At 34.5% G+C, this 27,456-nt stretch overlaps 3 protein-coding genes and 3 non-coding genes across 6 annotated transcripts; 3 read left to right on the forward strand and 3 right to left on the reverse strand.

Annotated features, from left to right (window-relative positions):
* Window positions 1-48: 48 nt before the first annotated feature.
* LOC135641550 (uncharacterized) lies at window positions 49-6,605 on the reverse strand. The gene is made up of 7 exons (XM_065156969.1): window positions 6,272-6,605; window positions 5,345-5,416; window positions 4,137-4,201; window positions 2,849-2,996; window positions 2,677-2,760; window positions 1,241-1,327; window positions 49-428 (listed from the first exon to the last, which is right to left on the reverse strand). Exons 1-7 carry the CDS (start codon window positions 6,545-6,547, stop codon window positions 423-425), a joined length of 738 nt encoding a protein of 245 aa, XP_065013041.1. The 5' UTR covers window positions 6,548-6,605; the 3' UTR covers window positions 49-422.
* Window positions 6,606-8,882: 2,277 nt separating this feature from the next.
* LOC103971120 (signal recognition particle 14 kDa protein) lies at window positions 8,883-14,087 on the forward strand. The gene is made up of 4 exons (XM_009385076.3): window positions 8,883-8,983; window positions 9,590-9,683; window positions 9,801-9,910; window positions 13,624-14,087. Exons 1-4 carry the CDS (start codon window positions 8,981-8,983, stop codon window positions 13,816-13,818), a joined length of 402 nt encoding a protein of 133 aa, XP_009383351.2. The 5' UTR covers window positions 8,883-8,980; the 3' UTR covers window positions 13,819-14,087.
* A 3,562-nt stretch (window positions 14,088-17,649) lies between these two features.
* Window positions 17,650-17,723, reverse strand: TRNAI-AAU (transfer RNA isoleucine (anticodon AAU)). The gene has a single exon. It is a non-coding gene; the product is annotated as a tRNA-Ile (tRNA).
* Window positions 17,724-21,040: 3,317 nt separating this feature from the next.
* On the forward strand, window positions 21,041-21,114 carry TRNAI-AAU (transfer RNA isoleucine (anticodon AAU)). The gene has a single exon. It is a non-coding gene; the product is annotated as a tRNA-Ile (tRNA).
* Window positions 21,115-24,832: 3,718 nt separating this feature from the next.
* Window positions 24,833-24,906, forward strand: TRNAI-AAU (transfer RNA isoleucine (anticodon AAU)). Its single transcript has one exon. It is a non-coding gene; the product is annotated as a tRNA-Ile (tRNA).
* A 1,368-nt stretch (window positions 24,907-26,274) lies between these two features.
* LOC135639799 (uncharacterized) lies at window positions 26,275-27,011 on the reverse strand. The gene has a single exon (XM_065153712.1). The coding sequence runs from the start codon at window positions 26,951-26,953 to the stop codon at window positions 26,417-26,419; it is 537 nt and encodes a 178-aa protein (XP_065009784.1). The 5' UTR covers window positions 26,954-27,011; the 3' UTR covers window positions 26,275-26,416.
* Window positions 27,012-27,456: the final 445 nt, after the last annotated feature.

The raw sequence follows: 27,456 nt of genomic DNA on the forward strand, positions 1-27,456 counted from the left end.
TCAAGAACCCACCACTGGATTAGTTGGATCAAATACATTTATCGAGCCTGAAGTATCACATCACATACCAAGGAAATATATATACATTTGATTCTGAGATTGGTTCAGGACACTGCATAAAGGTTTCACATTAGTGTTTTGAAGGATTAATCACATTCAACAATGGCAGAGCAAACACAGGCTGCCTTGTTCCTACTCTAATTGCAGGGCCGATACATGACACACAGAACATAAGAAGCTTCCATATGTACAATTTTCATGAAATCGGGACTTGTTCGATAGCTTAACACAGACAGTGCACTCTTATGGAGATAGAACCCACATTCATTTCCACCTGCATAGCACAACTCACCAATATCAGAGGTGATTTGGCAACGAAACGGGAACGCTCTCTTATCTTCGGAAACTCATCATTCGAACTCCTACACCTGCAAAAGAATGTTAAAATGGGATGTCAACCGTCTTGAAGAATCAGCAAACAAAAAGAATTAGTAGACCCAGATTCCAGAAGCAATATATTAAACGCTGCAAAAATTGCAGTCTTGAACCAATTTGCTCACCTCCACTCCACATATAGATATGATTATGGTATATGTGACGCTTAGATTTGTTACCCTGACAGTTGTTGATCAGTTTTTAGATAGAAACTTATTTTGAAACTTGGTTTTGAATCTTGCATTGCATGAGGGCAGGCTGCTAATTTGAGAAAGTTGATGAATTTGTGATTACTGCATAGTTGATGACTAATCTATTCAGAACATCCAAGTAATGTGCCATTTCTTCAAAGTGAAATACCACTAGCACATTTTGTTTTACTCAATTCATTCCTCAAATATTAGAATTTTCAGTAACTAAGGACAATCATCATATTGAGATCTTGCATCAAGTATTAACTGAAAGTATCTGCTCAAGACTCTTTAACAATATCATCTAATGCTAAACAAAGGCAAGTTTATCTAATGTTTCTGTTAAGGTTCATAATTGTTATATGGTACATGGTCGATCCTAGGTGGTTTTGGTACAAATTCCAACTTTAGAGGTCTATCTACATAAATATAGATATGTCAGTGGGGTATATATTTATGCAGGATCTCCAGTGTGCGGAGATCACATTTTTATGCACCAGTATCATAACATTCATATTAGTTCTCGGGCAAACAGGTATACACCGGCCAGCACAGTTTGTCATCCATTAAAAATCCATGCAGAAAAGGATATCATTTTCATAATTATAGCATACCTGCCGCCTCCAACGGCTTTGTATAAAGTAGCAGGAACGTGCTATCACATAACATGGTATGAGAAAGCCAGCAAACTGGAGAGTTACCTGCAAATGAATAGCCAAATATTATGGATTTCTAACAGTTGTGAAACAGCAAGAGCACTGACAAATGTTTGAATTGTATTCATTATGATACAGGCTTGCACCAATAGCACATCATTATCTCAATGGCACCAGACTTTGCATAATCACAGAGCTCAATCTAAAATTATCATCTTTTCACTTATATTACAAGCATCTTGCTAATGTTTGGGACAAAAATAGAACTATAACCTTTTTCGTACTGCAAAAAGAAGAACCTCCAGCATTCTAACCACCTAAATGACATTTCAAGGTACCATGTATTCAACCTCTAATGAAAGGAAAAGAAATGTACTAATTGTTTTCAAACTATGCTCCTTTTTCAAAAAAAGACTAAGCAATATAAGTATGTAATTGTTCTTTTATGAAAAATCAACTATTAGTCAATCTGAATTCTAAGGTTTGGATTTAATCCTACTAATGCTCATTGTTACCATTGATATATATACTCTTATAATGTGACAATGTTGTCTGGAGATAAAACCCTGGCCATTCATCTAATGTTAACAACATGGGCCAGATTCAATTTGGGCTAATAAACTTACAGTAGCTTCTCCCAAAGATAAATTGCAATATGATAAACCAACTTAGTATTACAGAACATCAATATTTTAAAATCTTTGTGTAAGAATTGCAAAAAGTGCTTCCATGTGATTGCCACATACCTTCAAAAAAAAGAGAAAAACAAAGGCTCACTTGGCATAAGGAGTAATATTATGACACATTGTAAATAAAACAGGAGTGAAAATATGAAAAGAATTTAAGATAAGAATCCAACTTTTGCATAAAATCTTTTAAAATAAACTAAATCAAGAGAAGCAATCATCCATCAAAACATGTATACTTCAATTTTACAGAGAATCCAATGCATACATCACTATTGTGAAACCAAGATTAGTATAATATCAGGAGATGTTAGGTTGGACTGATAAAGTTTAAGTAGGTATACTATTAGCAACTTAAGCTAAGGCATTTTGGTGATCACATAAATAAGGTCAAATTATCCAAACTATTGGGTCAACCTATCAAGTCAAATCATAACAGAAACTACCTAACTAAAGAGGAAATGGTTTCTTTAGGATTTCCACCAAAGTGCCAGCAACTACCTAATTTTGCACTGTGATATTATGATGATGAAAACCTGTAATTGTTTGTGTCCTAATTGGAACTGTCTTGTTTGGTTGGAAAAAAAAAAAGAGTGAGAAATTTGACTCTTTCTATTGTTTGAATTGATTCACAGTAAGTGTCTTTTAGTTATAAGAATTAGCATAATTTAATACTCATACTTTAGAACATATAGTAAATCATCTTACATTGAATAATGCTGATATGTCCTGCATCATTCCAACTTCCTTCATAGCACTAAGAATTTGGCGAACAAACAATAGCACCATCAACTGTAACAGATCACTAACCATTTTGACTTCCATACTTCATAGATGCAAGTTAAATAGCACTTGTTGAAAACATAATGATAGATCATACAATTAGAGCAACGGTGTGGCAACAAGCAACTCCACGGGCACTTGCGGCTGCATAATCTTCATATTCTGCATTTAGTAACTCCTGCTCTGCAGCAGCAATGGCAAGGAAATGGGAATCATGAAGATCAAACCGTGAACCCCAACTTTGCCTGAAAAAAACCAGTGAATAAATAGATAATGACTGAAGAATATGAAGAAGAAGAACATATCACTACTATAAGTAAAGTTAGTACAATTAGTATCAAGAAACTAAATTGGAACAAATGCAATTCTCTTAATGGAATCCCATGAAATATGAAATTAACATAGTAGACCCAGTTCATGAGTGTTCTCCAAAATGCCCTTGGAACTCTCTATTGCTGACCAAATCATTCAAACAATAGCTAGGATGACAGATGAGATAGACTCCGAAATCACAGAACCATTTTTTTCAAATCAAACATGGCGAGTAGTAGTTTTTTTAGGATGATGCAGTTTGGTGCTTCGGTTAGTTACAATTGGGAGAACTTAATAGTCTTCCCTCTTCTCTAAAACATGACAATGATGTCCTTAAGCTTATGACATATATGCCCTAGTCATTATCATCCTAAATGCTAATAACAAAAAATGAAAATGCAGAATACAACAAAATAAAATGGAAATCATAATCTCTGATAGATGACCTACTTCTGTAGCAAAAAAGAACACACAGAATGGTACATAAAAAAATCATGGACACAAGATCAAATAGACAACACACTTAAATGTAAAAAAGTCTAAAAGCCAAAATCCAGGGTTACCGAGCATATCTTGTGACTAGATTCAAAACTATAACATGTGGTTCACTCGAATTATGTAGAAACTTTTATGCAAATTGTCATTAACTATTCAGGAAGCGATGCAAGCAATGCTGCATGAGAGAGTAAAACAACATTGACAATAATGGTAAACGCCATATAAAAGGTTCGATTAAAATTTTTCTTTAATCCTAAGTTCTTGCATCTACTTTGTTGTGAAATCTTAGCAAGAAAACCTCCTGTAGTTCCTGGCTGGGTGACTACATATATTAATATGGTCACATAAACATTGTAAACATTTCCGATGATGGGAATATTGAGTTGCCTGTTCATGACAGCTCCAAAGTAGTTTCTTTAAAATTGTTATTTGGTCCACACAAAAAAATTCCTAGTAGCTACTGAAAGACATTAATCCCACAATTCACCTTAAAATTGATTGGTGATTTCAAAATTCATAGACTGACTTAACATGCATTTACGTTAGAACAAAAAATACAAACAGTCAAGAAGTACCTGATATCGACAGCCATTACATCAGGACTGGGTCTATATGGGGCAGCATAATTTGGGGCAAAAACCTGTTATCACAGAAATACTCCAGTAAGTGCTTTACCAGCTAAAGGTGAGAATAATAAATCCAAAAGAAGTTTCTAGTGTCATAAGGTTACCAACATAATTTGGGGCATGCTTCTCCTCTATGAACACTCAGATATTTTTTTAAACTAGAAGAGGAGTGTCATAATCAACATCAGGTCATTTGCCTGACATGAATCACTAGTCATTAAGTATATGGGCATACACTTCTACAGTCACTTGCCTTCTCCTAATTTGGTTTAGGGCTAAACTTACTTCATCTTGTACACAGAAAATTAATATTTACGGTAAGGTCTTCTTTGAGAATTCCTTTCATATTCATGGTAGAAATAGTACATGACAGTTCCCCTTACTCAGTGGCTTGCGTGAAAGGTAAACTTTTGACACAGGATAGACTGGCACAGAGAGAAGTTCTGCAGCAACCCAAAAGTATTTTTAATTAAATTGAACCTGGAAGTATCAATCACCTATTTATTCAATTCAAATCACTAATGCTCAAGGAACAGAACCTGAAATTGTGTAAGGTTAGTAGGAATCTAGGATTGAGGGAAAGGATGTCTGGCAGATGTTGTTTCTAACACATGGATTGAGAATTGGCAGATGGTTTAGGGAGAAGATGGTTATAGTGGACATAAAATCCTACCACAGAAATTTCCATTCAAATGATTTCGGAGCATTTATAGTGGTTGCTGCTGAAAAACACTCAGATACTTGTCTAAGTTGCAACTTAAAAGATAAGGATGTATGACTACAATATCTTGAGACAACCCATAATACTAGCAGTTGATTTAGTATGCCCCATTTAACACAATCAGGTAGGCCATCTTTAAAATAACTATTGGAAAGATCAGGCCAATTTTACTAAGTCTAAGCCCTTGAGGTGATCTACGTCAGGCTATATGTAAAAGATCGTCAACATAGGTTAAGTTTGCACAAATATATGTCAGAAGAAATTAAGTAGGAGGCATTTTGCATGCATACTAAAGGGAGAAATGCAGCTGCATCCAAGCTCTTCATTTTTTTTTTCCTAAAAGAATAAACATTAGGAATACAAGGCTGCATCTAAGTTTATGCATTCCCCTTTTGCCCACAACATATGTGCAGATATCAGCATCTTGAAGCACAACCTGGTTGCAGATTTCACAAGTGATGTTTCCTTTCTTGTTGCACCATTTCTGGATACATTTCCTGTGGGCAAACTGCATACAAAGGCCAAAGTAATAGCTCAAATGATTCCCAGTATTATTTGACATAAAATGAAACAAAAGAAGATTTGTGACCACACAAAACCTAATTCCTAGAAGATCACATGCTTGAATGAAGAACAAAAATTGACCTATCTTTAGAAACAGGTCATTCATAGGTAGATACAAGAAGCTATAAGAGAAATGATGAGAGAGAGTAAGGAGAAAGACTGATATATAGTTTACAGAAACAATACAAAAGAAAAAAGTCATATGTTTAGTTAAGTTTAGAATAATCAAATCTTTATTTATAGAACTACAGTGCATAGTGAATTATCCTCAGTAACACTATGTTAATTCCATATTTATTTAGTCAATTATCCTCCCCAAATTTCTTGACTATGCTTGGACTAGTAATATTTTTCCTCACTAGGGCACAATGGCAAGAAAAGATTCATGCAGCCAACTGCAACTAACTGGGACATTACCGGTTGTTGTTGTTGTTGAAGCAGTAATTGTTGTAGCATTGACCGTAACGACATGTACGACAGTCGACCAAAAAGCTCTACTCATTTGGAGACCTTAAAAGAGGAATTGAATGCCAATATCCACAAGAAAAAAAAGCATATGAAAAATTACCTAAAACTATATTATGAAAAATGGATATTATAAATCAGAATGTACAAACCCCACAAAAAAAATTTCAATTTTTATTAAAAAAAAGTATTCCTTCGGAAAAAAGAAACCTTCCCCCTTAAAAAAAAACTCAACTTTATTATACTAAAAATCATAAAAATGGGGATAAATTCTGGAAAAGGATTGCGAGAATGGGGAAAGGACAAAGAACAACCGAGAGAGAGAGAGAGAGACCTTGAGGGTTCCATTACAAGCGCAAGGGGCTTCCATGTCGCACTCATCCCCTTCCTCTTGGCATATCCTGCACTCTATCATTTCACCTCCCTTGTTCTCCTTCTTCTTCTTCTTCTTCTTATTATTATTATTATCGGCATTGGCCATCCTGCTCACCGAGCAACCCTCCTCCACCAACCCGCCGTCCCCTACCGGCGACACGATGCCATTCTCTGGCTCGAAGCACGCCGCCGTACCGATGATCCTGTCGACGCACACCATAAAATCCCCCACCATTTCTCTCTCTCTCTCTCTCTCTCTCTCTCTCTCTCACTCTCTCAGTGCTCTCTGTTTCGGACAAAGAAAGGGAGGAAAAAGATGAGAAGAACAATAAATTAAACTTGAAATAGAAACACTGGATCGAGCCAAGTGAAACACCAAAACTACCCCTCCACCCACTGCCTCCGCCTTGAATTTATTTGACCATTTTGCCCCTCATAATATAACACTGAAAAGGAAATCTCACACTTCACATTCAGATTAATGTCTCAATTTTAATGCACCAAAACCCTTTAAATATATTTAAGCTATATATATATATATATATATTAGTAAATGTATTTAAGAAATAATATAGTCATAGTTATTTTTTGACGTTATATACATGAATGACACAATCAAGTCTTGAGGTATTGCGAGGTTAAAGTTGAAGACGAGTGTGCAACTCTCAAACTTTGAGATGTTGTCAGGTCAGGTCATTTGCAGACATGTCCATTAACCACAGTTAAAGCAAGTCAACTCCCCTATGTGGAAGTCCATCATGGGTGCTGTGTTGGACACCTTTTATCCACTGCAATCAATTTTTCTAAATAATATTTATATTTTCTAAATAATTTTTCTAAAGCAAGTCAACTCCTCAATATATTATGTTGGACACCTCTTTAAAAAAATTCATGGAAATTTTTTATCAGTTTTAAATTGTTATGGTATTTTTATTTAACTCGTTTACAATATTTTTTTAATAATATTTAATATATTTTTATTAAGATAATAAAAATATTATAAATTATATCAAGAAACATATTAAGTGGCAACACATTGTTTATGATATAATATAGTTAAAGTTATAATAATTTATTTGGTTAAAATTAGAAGTTCATTTGAATCATTTTTTGTATTTTTAAATAGGTTTTAAGGTGTTTTATTTTTTTTTTTTTTTTTGTGATGTTGTTTCTAAAATGTTATAAATACTTATCTGAATCCATTTATTAAAATCAATGTTAAATCAAAATGAGAAGATTTATCCACATTATATATATATATATATATATATATATATTATTTTTATATATATTTTTTTTATTTTTTTATTTATGTATAGTGTTGTGCATAGACAACACTGCCTCAGTGTGTATCCATTTATAGCTCTTCCAAGAGAGGACAAGTTGGATAGGCATAGGATAAAGAAAGTAGTTGTGAGTTTGGTAGCAACAAGACAAGGAGATCATTTTTCTATGCCATGTAAGGGTGGTAATGAGTAAGTTCCCACAATCACATTAAAATCATATTTTAGAAATAAGTCTTGTGTTTACTACTACTATTAGAAAACTTAAAAAGACAATTAATTACTTGTCCAAAAAAAAAATGTTGGATAATCTTATAATTATTTGTAATTTTTGAAAAAATAATTACAAATAGTGAATAAAGATTCATATAATTGATGTTACAAAAAGATTTTTTGTTTTATGAAAAATATTTTTTTTATATTTGAAATTAAAAAAAAGCCATTATATTATTATTACCATTGCATCAAGTCATAATTTCCATTTGGACTCCCTCATGAATTTATTATGTAGAAAGTGGATGCCACTAAATGATTAATAGCTCTCCCATCAAATAATAATTTCTTTTATTTGTTCTAAGAAAAAGCCCACAAATCTTGATAAAAAAGAAAAGGGCACCATGGCATCATTGCAAAGTTAGGTCAGTGACAGCATGAAAACCCCACATTGTCCTTGTTAGGTGCACCAACAAGTCTAATGGCTCATTCGAGCCCCACCAAATGCTGCAATTATTAGTGAAAAGGACATGCCATTTGAGCCCCCCCCCTCCCTCCATCGGCATGCAATTAAAGATGAAAAGTAGCAAGACATAGGAACAATAAGTTTACGAGATATAGTTTCATGTTGAATTTTATGTTCTTGTATTATTATTATGAACACACCATTCCACTGTATAACTGTGATGTCCACTATATATACTCCTCTCCTCTCCTTTTCCTTACTCTATTCATTCACCTAATGCATTATTATTATGGTGTACATATTTAACGGTTAATAATATTTATATTATTAATTATTAATAATATTAATTCTCTTAATAATATTTAATAATTAAAAAAATATTTAATTTTGGAGATCATAATATTTAGATTGAATCATTTATATATAATGTAGGATTAAATCGGAGTGTTAAATTAATATTATTTATATTGGTTAATGAGGCATTAGCAAAGAGACACGAAACCGACGATGAGAAGGGACGGTGACGATGTGACTTGATTCGAAACCAACGGTCGAGATCCAAAGATCTCTCGCTTGATTTAAACAGGGCTCGGGTTCGTGTTCGCTCTAACCGACTTCTCCCGATCAACTTCGAGCCTTCTTTGGGTCTTCTTAAGGATCGAGAGGGGGACGGCATCACCGATCTGCTCGATCGGAAACGCTCGCGATGGTGGGCATCTCCTCTTCTTCCTCCTCCTCCGATTCCTCGAAGTCTTTGCAATCGTGGATTGATTTGGTCCCATCTTGCGTTTCATCGTCCGGTTTTAGGGTTTTTCTTTTCCGATCCCATTGGTCTTCTTGATCTCATGTTGTTGCGCTCAATTGCTTCGTTTTTGGTGGGTTCCACATCCTCCTTGTTCTAATCGGAGGTGCCGGTCGTGCGGTGGTGTCGCGATTAGGTTTTGGTTGGAGCAGATTTGATTCGGAATCGAACGCCGTTTCTTTCTTGCTTGTTGTTGTTCTTTCAATTGTCTGCGTCGAATCAATGATGTTTATGTTGTTTCTTTCATCAAGATCTCACCATGTTTCTTCTTTGGTGAGATAATTCTGTTTCTTTATCCTTCTCCTTCGATTAACACTTCTTTTTCCCTTCTGTGCGTATATCTGTGTTCAAAAGATTTGCATATCCTGCTTACTGCTTTCAAGTGTAAGAAGATCTTCACACGTCTTGGACTTTTCGGTTTTATGGCTAGTGAAATATTTTGCCTGAAGTTGTTTCTTCTATCGAGATATATTGGCTGTGTAATAATGGGTTACGATTCTTTTTTTATTTCAGGTTCTTCTGCAACCCGACCCGTTTCTCAATGAGCTTACGAGTATGTTTGAGCGCTCGACAGAAAAAGGATCCGTCTGGGTCACCCTCAAGCGCTGTAAGTTAGTAGGCTCCCTTTTTGTTCATCTGCTGCTCTTGTTCTTTTGTTGTTGCTGTTAGAAGAGAATGTATTGTACTGATTCTCGTGAAAACTTGATGTGGTTTTTGTAAATAGCATCTATGAAATGCAAGGCGACGAGGAAGAAAATGGAGACTGCTGGGGAAACAATTGAATATAGATGCCTTGTTCGTGCAACTGATGGCAAGAAGACCATCTCTACTTCGGTAAGCTCTCAGCTAACTGACATTGTTTTCTTTACCTTGGAACATTTTATTTTAGTGTGTTGCTATGGAAGTGAAGTTATTTAGATTCTCCCTGAGCGAATAGGGTAACCATTTTTAACTATGTAAACATTGTCTTCTATATCCTTTGCTCTCCAGTAATGTAATAATCGATTCAGTTTTAAGTACACCTGCGAGATAAACCTCATGCAGCGTTAGGAATTTGTAAAAGCATATTTTACTGGAATAAATAAATAAATAGGCTGTTACTGTAGTGATATCTTTGTGATATATGCTGGTTGAGTTGTTGCTTATGCAATGAGCAGTAGGAATCTTGTGTGATTTTACATGTGAATGTGATCATGATGCATGCCAATGTGCATTACACCTTTTGACTTCTAGTGTTACAGACGTTCATGAGCCATGGTAAGCTACTACAATATTTTAGTTGCAACCTAGTTCTAGTTAAGTATTGAGTTAGAAGTTGTAATTATGATATCAAAGTTGCTAGTGAGTCAGAAGGCTGTTGATGTTGGTTTGGGCCACAGGTATTCATGATTGTTTAAGGGTAAAATTAGCGTGAGGTAATTATATAAGTTCTTTCTTAACATCTTTCATTTTCTTATAACCTTATATGGTAGTACAATTTGCGTGTGGTAATTATATCGGTTCTTTCTTAACATCTTTCATATTCTTATAGCCTTATATTCGTATGTTCTCGCTTAATTATGCTTGTTTTTACTGAACTTTAAAATGGAGATTATTAGTAATGTCACTGTCTATTTATTTGGAGTTTCTTTTTTTTACTACATTTGATCTTTTTTTCTCATTCCTTATATATCCACCTGAAATCTTATTTTTGCTCCTTAACAATAATCCTTATTTTTGTCCTCCTATTACTTTTCCCATCATCTTTTATTTATGCTTCAATTTCTTTATGTCATTTTTCTTCTCTTTCAATTTTTTTTCTTTTTCTGCAATCTGTAAGTAATTTGTGTTCTGGACGACCATTAGTGTGGTGCCACCTTGGAGCTCCATTTGAGCAAATGATTATCTACTAACAATGACCTTCATTGAGCATGTTATAGCTGTTTCAATATGGATGAGTGGGGTCTCAATGAAGTGTGTAGATACAGTGATTTCAAGGAAAACTGTAAATATCTGTGAAGGATTATGATAAAAAATGACATATGTCCTAGAGGAGGCCTAAAAATTATCTAATTTTGGCCAAAATCTCTCTAGAAGCTTGTGAAGTTTTCGGTTGTGCAAAAGGTAAGTGATGGGATGGATTTTGATGCATTAGATAAAGTAATGTCTGCCACTATGGCAATGTGGCCTCACATTTTTTAACCATGCTATATTGATACTTAAGTAATTTAAAAATTATGACTACTGTCTTATCTTACTTACATCAGAAGTAGTAGTTTCATTGGCATAAACTATGTTATCTGATATTTTGACCAAAATATTCACCACCTAAGTTATTTGGTGACTGAATATGTCAATTAGAAAGACCTTTTCAATAATCTCATCAGTGGAAGAGTTGAATGTAGCAATTGTAATGGTTTTTTAGGCCATGTCATTTATAATAATAGCATGTGATTTTTCTTCTTGTACGGATCACCATCTAATGTTATTGTGAACCCCCTTCTCCTGTTAATTGCAACTCTTATCCTAATTCATTTTGTGGATTGGCAAATCAGTCATATATTCTGCTTAACAAGAAAGGAATCTTAGTCATAGTTAAATCACTTGTCAAGTAACCTAACAGGCATAACCATGTTACATAATTGTTGACTAAATAAAATTGTCACTTGACAAGTTGCCCCTTGGTTATCCATGTTGTAAGGTTCACAGTGAAGGCCTTCAACTAGTACAGGAAATTCCTTATAGAAGTTCCCACTAGTATGGGATGTAGATCTCTGGACCTGCACAATCACAGATTGGGCTATGGGTAGTGCTGAAGCTTGATATGGACAGCTCGATCCACATTACACCTCAACACCCACCCTCCCATTTTTTCCTTTCTGTGAACCTGCGGCACACTCTCACTCTGGTGGTAGTTTGGTCGTATGGTGTTTCCCCCTCTTCCCTCATATGGTGTTTCTTTCTGAAATTCCATTTTTTCCTTTCTTGATCCACATTACACATCAATGATCTGAATGACAGTAGCAATACCAAGTGATACTAGCCATTTGATTATATGGTGTTTCCCCCTTTTCGCTCCTATCTTATTCTGTTTTCTGTTTATTCTCCTGTTCTTGTTGTATTTGCCATGTTTTAATTGCTGGTTTCAGACAAGGTCTCAACAAGATGGGATTTGATGAACTGCACAGATTGGGTTGGGACTAGCTTATCCTAACTAAGATTGACTTGAATGCTTAATATAGTGACAATGATGTTCATATCAACTTGAATGCTTAATATAGTGACAAAATGAAGTCACCAGTCTTCAAGTTGGCATCTACGCTGATGAATGTTGTTCTTCTTTCGGAAAGTGTATTTATGAAGAGTATCTTACCTAGCGGTAACTGTATGCATGATTTCAAAATACCATTCAGGTGGATTACCTTTTTTAACATAAATTTTTTAATTCTGATTAGGATTTAAAGGGATTAAAAGTATTATACATTTACCAATAAATGACTTGTTGAAAATATTGACATTCTGTATATCCTAGAGTTGCATCAAATAGGTAAAGCGCACATTCCAAGAATCTGATGTGGCAAGAGGGGGAAAGAAAAAGAGGGGGTTGCGGAGGAGTACTAACCCAGGTGCATAAGGTTGCAAACTTTTAAGATAAATAGGGATGATAATGAGAGACCATGTACCATTAGATCATAAAGAATCACAGGGAAAAGTTTTGAACTTTCTGATGTTCAGTGTGCTTCGATCATTCTCTTGCTAAATCTTCTTTTAGGCATAGAGATTTGATGGATTTTCACTCAATTAGTATAACACCTTCCATTGTTTAGATAATTAAGCATTTGCCTTTGTCGTAGAAAGGGCAAACCTAGTGCACGAAATTACTGTCAAGATGGGACATGGGGAGAGGGTCAATATATTTCTGTCAATGCGGGGTTCAGAGAGGATCGACGTATGTAAAATTAATGAGATTTGTCTCTATGAGTCAAATCCTTATCGCTTAGATCATGAAGGAGCAAGCTTCCCATTCTAGCAAGGCTTGCCCTTAGCATTTGTTTGCGCCATGAGGATGATTTTCATTCACACCGGAATTCATTTGGCCTGGAAGTAAAAGAACTAGAGTGTGAAAATAGATCTAGGAGTGCCAAGTTGTAAAATTGATGGCTTTGGTAGAAGGACATTGTTGAGCCCCCCAAAAATGTCTTTTAGTCAGCCTGGTAGCTGAATCTAAGGTTCTAATATTCCCTCGTACCAGTCTGACCATTGACATGCAATATACCACACATCACTGACTTATTCCAACACTTTAGTGTGTTTTTATTTTTATATATATATTTTTAGTGACATACTATCTGTGTATGTTATGTGTCCAAGAGGACATTGAGAAAGGTTATTGGCCATGCATATAACCTTTTTTGATTGTCACGGTTTTTCTTGTTTGTTTGGGAAAATGATCTTTTTTGAATTGATGGCACTTTCTTACTCTTTTTATTTTCTTTAATGGTACTCATCATCTCATCCTTTAGTTATCAAAGAATTTAATCTGTTGTTGGTAATGTGTGTTCTGCCAGCTCTCTGCGAGGGATTACCAGAAATTCCAAGCTTCTTATGCGACCGTCCTTAAAGCCCACATGAACGCTTTGAAGAAAAGGGAGCGGAAGGATAAGAAGAAGACCGCTGAGCCCGAGAAGAAACAAGCTTCGTCGAAGAAGAAGTCAGAGCCGTTCAAGAAGCCAGCACCACCCGCTTCGAAGGCCTCTCAATAATGACAAAAAAGCACATTACATTTTTCTGCTGTTTTGGGAGGACACACCAGAGGCAATTTGCGAAACATTAGAAAGAGTATTTTATTTATTATGTTCTCATCACTGATGATGCTATTAATTTTCCTATCAACTGAAGTTAAAAAAGGACCGTTGATTTAGAATTCTGAATACGAGGGATGCTTCTGAAGAAACACCAAAAAAAAATGTTTTCAAGAATATAACTTGTATTTTGTGCAAATAATATGATAAATCGAACATCATTCTCTTCACATTATTTGATCTAAAAATATATCAATCTTCCCAAACATGTATTTTGTGGAGGGAAAGAGAGAGAGAGAGAGAGAGAGAGAGCGCGAGGATGAATTGTTGTTGTTTCCGCGGGTGCATGGCTAGTGGCCGGGGCCTCCGGGGCTCGGCCCCGACGGCAGCCTCGCCATCCACGCCGCCACAGCCGCTCTCGCCTTCTCGTACACGCTCGGGTGCGCCAAGTAGTTCTCTCCGTCGAAGCAGTCCGGCGCCGGCCTCGCCGCATCAACTCCTCCCCCAGCGCCCGTCATGACGACGGCCATGATCGAGACGACGATCACCAGCAGCATCGCGCAGGTCCTTCGACACCCCATGCAAGCAGAACCTTCAGCTCTTCCTAACACCGTGAGGCTATAGGTCGAGCACAAGTTTGGATGCATGGGAATGGGATCGAGGAGTATATATAGACACGTATTAGCAAAAAGTCTCACTGCATCGAAGGCTTGGTCAGGTATGAGTTATTGTTGGTGTTGACCGAGCAGAATTGACTGTCACGCTGCGAAGTTGCTCTTCCTCTGCGAGAGCCGATGAGATGGTGGTGACAGCTGCGTTGAATCCGTCTGCAGCAACAAGCAGTAAATTAAATTAGCCATTAGATCTATCAAAGGAATCGACTATGTAACCCCTTGATTTAGTCGCACAGGAGTAAAGTTTTGATATAATCAAATCAAAAATGAGTAAAGACTTGATTTGAAGGTTTGATGAGAGTATAACCATTAACTTAGATTTGGATGAGATGTAGATGGTTGATGAAGGCAAATGTCCACACTTGTTGGGGTTGGTGGAGGTCAAAGACGTGTGCACTTACTGGTTCTTGTTTCAAGCAGTCAAAATGTAGAAGTAGTCAATGATGCAATGCGCGCGCGCGCACACACACACACACACTCTCTCTCTCTCTCTCTGTGCAGTTTTTATTAGCAGTCGAATTATGGATTGCAGTCAATGATAGATGAGGTATTGACCAGCTAAACTTCCCGTCCAAGCATATGAACCGGTAAACTATCATGACACAAACCTCAGACATTTGGTGTGTGATGTTGAGATGTTCTTCCGGCTAGTTACGTTAGTGGTATGTCAAATATCATGCTCGGAGAGATCATCCTAAATGATAGGATCTAATTAGATAAAATATATTATAAATATAATTGAATTATGATTATTAGTCAGGAGGGATTCATAATTATTTATTCTAAAACATCTTCTCTCGTTTATAAATAGACATGATCTCCTAATGATTCAATACATAATGTTATATTATACATTGAGAGATTATAGATCCTCTTTCATCTTTCCTTAATCTTCATCTCTCCTTAGTCCTTATTCTATCGATTATAGTGATCCAATAAAAAAATAAGAAGAGAGGAGAATACAAATTTAGTTCTTATTATAGATTAACATCATAGTTTTTTTTTGGATTTAACGATGACACACTTGTAGATTAGATAAATATTTTTAAAATAGTATCAAAAGATATATAATCATAAACTTTGATCTATCATTATTTTATTTTATGTTCTACTATTAAAATTTTTCATATAATAGCATAATTATAGTTTTTATACTTAATTATCATTAGAGCCATGTTTTGAAATCAAATACCCTAGATTATAAAAATATGTTAGATCTAATTTGTATTTAGACCTACTTATTGGCACCTTTCATTTGCCAAAAAAGTGTTATTTGATTTTGATTATAATGATTAGTTTGTGTTGTTTATCTACTTTCCTATCTCATCTTTAAATCTATTCATATGTGTTCGTTGCTATTTTCAAAGTGGGTGAAACCACGATAAAATTATGTTGCATGTATTTGTTCAATGGACTATTATCGGTAGCTTGCTATTATGACCAATGAGGCTCATGCGACGATGATAACCATGCATGTGAGAACTGTTGCTCATGGATATGGTGGAACACCGATGAAGGCTAGTCGGTATGTGAGCATAACCATGCATCACAGTGATTATGGGGTTTCTTCGCGCTAACGCTAGAGAACAAGTGGCCTGTGCAGTAGGATGGTGGCGGAGCTATCACCGTGGCGACCGCAAGTGACGAACAACCACTGGACCACAGTGAGGACTCGCTCATGTGGGCATAGTGGAATGCAACGGTGTCTACGAGAGAAGGTTATATTATGATTGAAGGTAATAATAAGATTTTGTTGACAAGATAAATTACAAATACTATTTTATATTATATTAGAAAGGGCTAATAGTGTTCCGATATATAAAAGAAAATATGACATTGATGATATACAATCACTATGACTTGTATTAATAGTCATAGTTAATGTGATATATTATTATATTTATTGAACTTATTGGCTTATTTTATGAAAATCATGTGCACATGAAAAATATTTTTTTTAAAAAAAAATTAAAATCAAAATAGGTAAATTTATTTTTAAATAAAAATTTATTTTATTTATTTTAATTTTAAATTTTTTTTATATCTTACCAATTAATGGGCCCAATGAGATCCTATCTAACTAGGTAAAATATATCATAAATATGATTAGCTTATGATTATAATTATTGACTAATAAAAAAAATCCAATCATAATAGTATTCTTTAACATATGTCTACTAATTATTTATCATAAATCCTTTTCTCTCATTTATAAATAAAAAAGATTTCCTAAGACTTAATAAGTGATTGTTATAAATTGAGAGAGTACAAATTCTTTCTCGTATTCTTTTAATTCCCATTTCATCGTTTATAGTTATCTTATGAAAAATAAAAAAAATACAAATTTGATTTTCCTTATAGATCGACATCGTTGTTTCCTTTGGATTTGATGATGGTGTACTTATAGATAAAATAATTTTTTTTTAAATAATATCAAAAGATATGCAATCATAAAGATTTTAGTTTATGACATTAAATTTTTTTTATATAAGAATATAATTATAGTTTTTATACTTACACTTCCTACTATAACATAACGATGCAACTTGTGACTAAGGCTACCAATTTCACATAAGAGATAATAAGGTTTAATGCAATAAATGATTAAAATGAAAAAGAAAATAGTAATTAATAATAAATCAATGAATCCTTATGGACTATTTATGAAATTAGGTGCACTTCAATGAACAAAATAATATTTATTATATATTTTATCTACAATAAATGATGAAAAATTAAAAAAGTAAAAGTAAAATTACAATTATGATAATATTATTTATATAACTCTAGGGAATAAAGTAACATTTAATATATTTAAAGCTAAAACATAATATATCATGAAGAAATACTAAACATAAATATCAATTAAAATTATTATTCTTTATACAAATTTAGCTCACATTATATATTTCAATGTATTTAACATACTAAAAATATTTAAATTAATATTTCAATAAAAAATAATATTCGTGAAGTTAGGTGCACTTCAGTGAACACAATAATATTTATCATATATTTTATATAAAATAAATGAAGAAGAAATATTAAAAATAAATTTTATTCAAAAAACAATATTTTTACATAATTTTAGCTAATAAAATGTTAAAAAAATAAATTATGGCCCATGCAGGTCTCGAACCTGCGACCTTCGCGTTATTAGCACGACGCTCTAACCAACTGAGCTAATAAGCCAATTGATTTTTTATCGAATTCAAGACATGTCATTGTGATTCTTCTAACTTTAAGCGAAAAAGTCTTTTCCCCCTAATTAAGCACAAATATCTCACATTCAATCGCAAACCCAAGCAAGATTGCTCATGTCGGCGACTTCTCTACTCTTTTCGTTCGGGAAGACGATGAACCAAGTAACAATCAAGGTTCATGAACATAGAAAAAGATGATCTTCACACATGAAACCCCGAAATCCCCACAAGAGTCTACCGCACGTACAATCGACAGAACCATCGATTCCACGTTCGATAGCAAAAGAAGGCAACAAATCCAGAAATGGGATGCATTACCTTCTAATCCACGATGGAAGGGAGGATGATCGCTCGAGATAGATGGGTTTTTCTTCACGGGTTCAGCGCATCGGCTCTCCCTCTTCGCCTTGAGACGATGATGGGATGGGCGAGGAAGATAGCTCATCTGTGGCATCCATATCCAAGGGGGCTGGGATCGGACAGTTGAGATCGTCTCGCGAGACCTGATGCGAGATCGGGCGGTCCGATGGACGTCGACGCGCGCGAGACGAAGGATTCGCCCATAATTGTTCCGGCCAGTCTCACAGCTCGGCTGAGTTAGACCGGGTCAAAAAACCAGCACGAGCCACAACTCGACCTGGTCGAGCCGAGTCCACGGCCGCTATTAGCGCATGCGCTTAGATCGGGCGGCTGATGTTGTCTCATGAGACCTGATGAGATATTGGACCGTCCGATCGAGATCGACGCGCGCAACTCGGAAGGATTCGCCCAAAATTGTCCCGGCCTGTCTCGTATGTTTGCTGCAATTTGATTCTGGGCCGGGTCAGATAAGCAGCAAGGGGCCGCAACTCGGTGTAGTTAGGCCGTGTACGCTACCGAAAGGACTGAAGCACCCATGAAATTTTCACGGCTGATATGGCATCTTATTGACCGATCTTCCAATTCCAATCGAAGTGGCGGAAAGGGACGAGAAACCCATGAACCGTCCCGGGGTGATGTCACCGTGGACGGCACCGTGCATAAGGTTCATAAGATACAATGGCGGGAAAATTTTTGGGCGAATCTTCCAACTCGCGCGCAACGTCCGCGATTAGACGGTCCAATCATATTCATGGTTCGTGAGACGACAGTAGCCGTCCGATCTGAGAAATTGATGATATAGACGAGCTTTTTTCTCCCTTTTCTCTCTGCCCATCCCATTACCGTCCCCAAGCGAAGCGGGAGAACCGATGGCCGAACCCGTGAAGCAAAGCCGAACGATCTCGAATCGGCGATCCTCCATTCTGCTGTGGATTCGAAGGTAATGCTTTTCTGGCTTTGTCGTCTTCCTTTTTAGGGGAGAAATAGTGGATTCGATGGTTCTGTTGCTTGTGTTGAGGTAATGACTGCCTTTGTTATCGGTGTGATGTTGTTTGTTTGACATTGGTGAAATGGGTATTTCCAGATTTATTGGAAGAGGGGCAGAATCATTGGCTGTGGTGATGATGGAATGTAGTTTTTTTTTAATCGAATTTATCTTTTTATATTTAAGTTTAATTCTTTTTATACGATAATGATATGTATTTGCATTGCAATATATCTTCATGTAAGTTAGCGGTATTGCATTGCAATATATAGTAGTATTATATTCATGAATTTATATTTTTGGTTTCTTCTTTTTTTCATCGTTTATTGTGTTTTAGTTTAATAATATTGTTTTTCATCATTTATTTGCTGAAGTTATATCACGAATATTATTTTTAATAAAAATGTGTTTAATTGTATTTTAGCTTAAATTTTCTGTTCATTTTAATCAGTTTTTAATTATTATGATATTTTTATTTGGTTTATTTATAATTTTTTTAATAATATTTATAATACTATAATAGATCAAAAATATTATAACGGACCAAAGTACGGTAATAGATAGGAATTTTTTAAAGGGATAATTTAAGTATTTTTTAAATTAAAGGCATTGCTTGAAAAAAATAATATGAGGGTATTGATTGAGAAATATTTAAAATATGAGTATTTTCAAGATAAATCATCTTATATTATTTTGTTCGCTATATATATATTTAACATTTATTAATATTTATTGTATTTGAGCCCTAGATATACAAAAACCTGTTTTGTTTGCTGAAGTTGTGTGAAGAATACTTTTAATTGATTATTTATTGTATTTTAGTTTAAATTATGATAATAATAAGTAAAGTTACATAAATAATATGCTCTTTAATGAACCTTGATTTGATCTATGTTCATCGTCTTGTCGAACGAAAAAGGTAAAGAGGTGGTTGAAATGAGAAATATTGAAAGGGGTTTAGAGTCGAACATGCAGTGTTTGGGTCTCCAAAACCTTAAAATTTCTTCTCTTGAATGGCGATTGAATGTGACGAATCCTCAAGATTTCAAATATTAGATCTTCATCTTTCTGTAGTTATTGTGTGTGAGATTTAGTATGAAGAATTATGATCAGTCATCTTCCCATCCGCATGGTTTTCATTTTTATATGGAGAAATGAAGGAATTGATGGATTTGCTGCTTGGTATTAATTACGGTTGATTTTTGTGGAGATTTCAGAGGGTTTATTTTTCTATGTTAATGAACCTTGATTGGATCTTTTTTGGGGCAAAGAATTGATCGAAATGAGCAATCTTGAAAGGAGATTTAGTTAAAATCTTCTCTTGAATGCTAGGATTTAATGTGAGGAATTGGTGCTAATTATAACAAAAAAAACCCTCAATATTTCAAGCATAAATTCTTCTGGAGCTGTTTCTCCCCATATTTAGAATGAATAATTAAAAGATTATGATGAAGAATGTGATGGGGATTTGATGGGCTCTTGATAGAACCCCTGCTGACACAGCTACATGAAAGCAAGTAATTGAGGGCCATGAAGGAGCTTACTGCAGAACTGCAATGAGAGGCCTTTGTGCTGTTGCAGCAGCAGTAAGCTCAAATATGCCTGTGGAAAGTGCAACACTGAAGTGAGAGATCAGGAGAAGAGATGAAAGTAGATGTTATCAAGAAAGAGAGTATCTATTGATGAGAATTTGAGCTATGATACCAAGGAATTAGTGATGAGTATCTTTTGATCCCATTCCTACCGTAAGTTGGAGGGGATTAACTTGTCATATGTTGTTTTGTTGGACAGAGAATGGTGTATGGTATGTCCGGTGCCATATGAGTCAAAAAAATTTTTTTATAAAGAGAGTTTTGTGTTTTGCATTTTCGAATTTTTTTTCAATTGAGAATTTAATGAAATTCTTGACATCCACTGCTTATTTTTTTTGTTCAATATAGGCATTAATAAATTATTAAATTGGCCTATTAGCTCAGTTGGTTAGAGCGTCGTGCTAATAACGCGAAGGTCACAGGTTCGAGACCTGCATGGGCCATGCTTATGATTATTTTTATTTTTTAAAATCATTTAATTATATTTAAACTTAAAATATAGAATAAATATTTTTTTTTGTTATGTGTAATAAAGTATAAACGGGTATTATGGTAAATAAAAATTATTTTAATCTCTAATCATTTATCATATGTTAGTTCGAAATATATAAAAATAGTTTTTAAAATATTATTTTGTTTGCCAATGTAATAAAAATACAAAAGGTATTACGACAAAAAAAATTAATTTTTAACTAATGTCATAAATATTATTTAAAAATATTTTAACCAATGTGTAATAAAAATATTTAAAATAATATCTTAAATATTATTTAGTTTGCCAATGTCATAAGATATAAAAGGTATTCCGATAAATAGAAATTATTTTAATTCTTAACCATTTATCTTTCATAATTTCAAATATATAAAAATACTTTTTTAATTTTTTCATTATTTATTTTATTTTAGGTTAAATATGAATTACATTTAGTTTCACAAATAAGTCAACCAGGATTTGTTGATTTGTTAAACTTTAGTTTTTTTCATCATTTAATGTAGTTAACTTAAAATATTGAAAAATATTATTTTGTTTGCTAGTGTCATAAGATGTAAAAAAGCTACTATGATAAATAAAATAGATTAAGTTTTTAACTACTTAATGTATCTTTTTAAAATATATAAAAATCTTTTAATATTTTTTTATTGTATATTTTATTTTAGCTTAAATATGAAGCGCTCATAATTTCACAAATAGTCGACGAGGATTCTTTACTTTTATTTTTTTGAACATTTATTGTATTTTAGCTTTTTACCCTTTGTCTGGAAATAGTTTAGTCATAGGCTATATAGCATTATGCTGTGGTAGGCACAAGGTAGTGCTTTTCAATTTGACAATCTAACCTACATGTCCTCTCATTCAGTGCCAAAAAGATGTCTTCTCTATGATGTCTTCTTAGTGTCTGGCACTTTCTTATAATTTTTTTAATCCTTTAAATGAGTTAATATTTAGATAATTGCCAATCTTTTTCTCTTTTCTGTTATTGCCCTATTCTGAGTACCTTCATGATGCAATATATGGTTGTCTTCTTTCCTTCTTCATTTATGGTATTAATTACCTTATGTGTACCCTTGAACTTTTTATTGCATTCTTCATCATCTAACAAAAGGAATCACATGATCTTGGGAAATGCTGTAATATGCTTTTTGGCAGTTATTTACCTTGGGAATAGAATCTGCTAATAGTTCTTATTTCTTTGTCTGTGCTGATGAGTCCTACACATACAAATACCATGGATATGATATGATAAAAACATCAATGAAGCTTGGGAAGGTGCTAAATAAGCTAGGGATTTCTTCATTTGCTGAAAAGTTAGTTGACTTAGAAGAGTTGTGCTAATAGGTATGCTTTCTGTCCAAATTTATTTCTGAGTGTTTCAAATGTTTTGACAATTCTTTCAAATCGACACTAACTTAGAACATTATCATTTTGTCATGGAAGGACTGAGAAAGAAGCCAGGTTGCTGAAAAGTACTGTTAGCAGGAATTCATGACGTAAATTAAGAAAAGTAAGCAGGTTGTGGAAAAGGAAGAAAAGCAAATGGGTCTTGAGCTTGAAAAGGAGAAATTAGTGTCAGTATTTTCTTTAGCATGGATTGGCATGATCATGAACTATACACGTTTGAATAACTTGCTGTCTTGGATCTGAAGAACAGAAACATAGCTTAATTCCGGAAATTTTCATAGAAGCATATTAGAGGCAGCTTAAATGGCTAAATCATGCCTGATTTAGCCATAAGATCCATTTAAATATTGACGGAGTCTCATTGAATGATTCAAAAAAATGATTGTTACTAATGTTTGAACACAGTATAATTCATCTTATAATCTTTGCTTCATTTACTGCTAAGATTATTCAGGTTATTTACTTCTTTTTCGTTAAAACTTTCTTAAAATTAAGGCGCTTTTTAGGCCCAATAATGGCCTTACTTCTCTTTTGACCCGGCCCAACCCGGCCGTGTTGCGGGAAAGATGTGAGACTGGCGGGAACAATTATTGGCGAATCTCGATCGGACGGTCTAATCTTCCATCATGTCTGATGAGATAACATCAGCCGTCCGATGTGAGATATTGATGACACAAACATATATATATATATATATATATATATATATATATATATATATATATATATATATATATATATATATATATATATATATATATATATATATATATATATATATATATATATATTTGAGCCTACTCCGTCCTTTCTCTTTTTTCCGCCCATCACATCATCGTCTCAGGAGAAGCGATGGTTGAACCCGTCAAGAAATCCAGCCATCTCGATCATCCTCACTTCTACGGTGGATTCGAAGGTAATGCTTCCCATTTCTGCATCGTCTCTGGCTACGTTGCTTGTGAATGGGTTTCATTTGTGAAAATTGGTATCTTTTTCTACATCAAGAACCTTGATTGGATCTATGTTCGTCATATTCTCAAACGAAAAGGGCGAAGTAGTAGTCGAAATGAGCGATCTTGAAAGGGGTTTTAGAGTGGAACAACAGGTAGCGTTTGGATCTTCAGAACCCAAGACATCTTCTCTCGAATGACGACTGAACCTGAGGAATTTGTGCCTATAACGGTAAGAAACCCCTCAAGATTTTTAACATTAGTTCTTCGGGCGTTATTTCTTCCCATCTTTCTGTAATTGTGTGAAATTTAGTTAGATGGATCACAACGGCATGTCCTGGTGATATGGTTCTTGATCAAACCCTTGCGATTAACAAGTGGAGGGCCCTTATGATAAAGATTTTTTATTGGTTGATCATTAATCCCAAAAAAACCTTAAACCCTTAGGAAAATATTCGGTGAAATATTTTAAATTAAATATTGGGTGAAATAGGGTTTAATATTGTGAAAGAAAATTTGAGAAAAGTATTTGACTTCAAATTCTCGAAGTCGTCTCTTTCTAATGAGAAGGGAATTTACAAATTTTTGATTGGTTGAAATAAGGATCCTAATTCATTAGTATCAAAAGCTTACTCATAGGAAAGGATTGGGTGAAATATTTTTAATTAAATATTGGGTGAAATAAGGATCCTAATTCATGATGTGTTCTGATATTATGAAAGAAGACTTTGAGAAAGGATTCAACATATTTATTAGCTTTGGGTGAAATATTTTTAATTAAATATCATTGTGAAATAAGGACTGTAATTCATCATCTATTCTATTATATGAAAGAAGACTTAGGAGAATTTGGATATGAATGTATTCAAATCCTCGAATTCTTCTCTTTCATATGAGATTTGAGTTTGCAGCAGAAAGCTTCTTCTGTTGAGGTAGGGAGAAAGTGCAATGCTGAAGTTAAAGATGAAGTAGATGTTGACAGATGTGAATTATGATAACAAGGAATTGCTGGTAGTGAAATAATGTCAATGGGGACTTGATGTAAGAATGTGAAGGTTTGTGGTCTTAGGTTGGGACTATGATGATGGCTCATGCCATTTATTTGTTGCAAGAAAATAATGTTCCATTGCTAAGTGTTTGCATGAAATTTATGATAAGTTGAGGGTGTCACCTTGTCATCTCTGCTTGGTATTAAAGTGCCCTTTGTTGGATATAGAATTGTGTATGGCATTTCCATTGGAGATGTTGAATTATCTAATTTATTTGCGTTTGTATTCTAATTATTTGAAAAATTCAAATAAATTTTTAATTGGCCTATTAGCTCAGTTGGTTAGAGCGTCGTGCTAATAACGCGAAGGTCGCAGGTTCGAGACCTGCATGGGCCATAAATATATATATTAATTAAAAATTTAATTAGAGTATTTTTTTTATTATTCATTACATATATTTAGTTTAAATATAAAATATTTATATTATTTTATTTTTCATCATCTATATTATTTTTGTTTGCTAAAGTGCATTTTTTTAATGAAATGTCATCATTTGTTGTAATTTATCTTATTTTCTTTTAAAAGAATTATTAGCTTGTTCACATGGACCATAAAGTATAGAAAAAATATCATTTAGTGAACATTTATTTTCTTTTATTTTTTTGCATCATGTACCATATTATAAAAAATTATTTAGAGCACTTTCTTGTTATTCAATACAAACTTATTTTTAATAAAAAAATTATTTTATTTATTAAAGTGCACCATAAAATTTGAAAATTTTATTTATATTATATTATTTTTTCATCATCTATATTATTTTTGTTTGCTAAAGTGCATTTTTTTTCTAATGAAATGTAATCATTTAGTGAAAAATTATTTTCTTTTAAATTTTTTTTGCATTATGTTATCGTATTTTATCTTACACTTTATGAAAACAAATATTATTTTGTTCATGAAGTGCTGTACCTAATTCCACCAATTGTCCAACAAAGAGTTGGTGTATGGAAAATTGGTATCTTTGTCACTCTTCAAACTCTTCTATATATTTAAAATGATCATCCTATCCATCACATCCAAAATGTACTGTTCCACAAGTATTGAATAAAAGGTCATCGTATCTATCACACCCAACATTTACTGTTCCACAAGTATTGAATAAAAGACATGTTCCAATCATTGTTCTTCTGGTTATAGTCATCTTAAAATAGAAGTGTGTTAGCTTCCATTTATCAGAATTGCTGATAAATCTGACACTGAATTCTCACTCAGCCTTGTTAATCTGAACAGCCACTGTTTTGGCCATATCTTTATTAACATGAAAAGAAAACCAAAGGTATGATGACATGGTTCTTGGTTCCATTTTAGTTCGCAATTTGTGACAGCTTCGTTGATCAACAGATACTGTTTTGTCCACAGTTTTATGAATAGTGCATGGTCTTGATCAGCATTATTTTGTTTGCTTGTTCCTCTCATTTAATTATCCAACTACAAAAAAGAAATCCTAAATTTCTTTATTCAATATCATCTGAAAGCTTATTCTCATCAATGAGACATGATTTTAAATTATGTTCTTATTACTTTCACCTCATGTATGTATATGATTGGGATTTAATTTTTGAACAAAGGGTTTTATGTTTTGATATAATTTTAAATTTTTTTCAGTGTTAATATTTAAATGAGAAATAATCTTAATTTATATTCTTAAAAAAATGTAAAAGAAAATCAATATAAACAAGGTTTGTAAATAGAAAGATAGAAGGATGGATTCAAGGAATCGGTTCAATAGATAAGCACTATAAGCATATAGTTCCAGAAGTAATAATTCCAACACATACATCCAAGTAAAACAGTAGAGTAGAGCATCATATATGGTGTGGTAGAATGGGAACCATTCTCCCCTTCCTTATACTTGAAATGGCCATGGCCAGTTCTTGAGCTCCTCCTCGCCGCCGACCTTGGAGCTACGCCTCGCCGGGTCGCCACTCTCGACGTGGGCGTGGTACCGCAGCGCGAAGGCGAGGGTGAGTGCAACCCACTCGAGGCAGAAGACGGCGAGGCCGAGGCTGCCGACCATCTTGAGGATGACCTCGCCATCCTCCTCACGAACGTAGGAGCGGAGCTCGGCGAGGAAGTCGGGGGCGCGGGTGAGGGCGAGGAGGGCGACGGCTCCCTGGAAGATGGCGGCGAGGACGGTGGAGGCCATGTGGGCGGCGTGCCAGCGGGGGGTGGAGGCGGGGGTGGTGGCGCAGGCGGAGGCGGCGGCGACGGCGGTGAGAGCGTGGAGGGCGATGAGGAGGAGGCCGCAGGCGGAGGGGAGGAGGCGGAGGGAGAGGGTGAGGAAGACGCAGCTGGTGGCGGCGCCCAGGAGGGTGTAGTTGCAGAAGAGGAAAGCCTTGTGGGTGTGGCAGTAGTGAGAAGAAGCGTCGGAGAGTCCACCCATTTTGCGGATGAGATGAGCTGTGAGAGAGAGAGAGAGAGAGAGAGAGCAGATGGATGGGGGGAGAAGGAGAAGGTGGTGGCATTTTGAAGGAGATAAAAATTCGAACGTTGGGAGCCAGCGAAGAGCGTTGAAGGGACTACGAGCCGTTTAACAGTAAGAAAGAAGAAAGACATGTGAGTGATCACGTGGAGAGCCGTTGGGTTTTGGATTAAAAATATTCGGCAATATTATATATATATATATATATATATATATATATATATATATATATATATATGTATAATGTTATATTTGAAGGGCGTTGCACATGGGGCGACATGACATTCTCAGGTTGGACCGAGGAAGGTATGAATTCTTTTTTTTTGGCTTTAACTATTTTGCTTCATAGAGAAGTGCTGATACACATCTTAGTTTTCATCTTTCTAATGTTATTTCTTTTCGTTATCTTCTTACATATACACATCTTTTTTGTTTTCATCTTTCTTATATTATTTCTTTACATA

This window comes from Musa acuminata, chromosome BXJ3-6, assembly GCF_036884655.1.
Source record: "Musa acuminata AAA Group cultivar baxijiao chromosome BXJ3-6, Cavendish_Baxijiao_AAA, whole genome shotgun sequence".
NCBI classification, from domain to species: domain Eukaryota; kingdom Viridiplantae; phylum Streptophyta; class Magnoliopsida; order Zingiberales; family Musaceae; genus Musa; species Musa acuminata.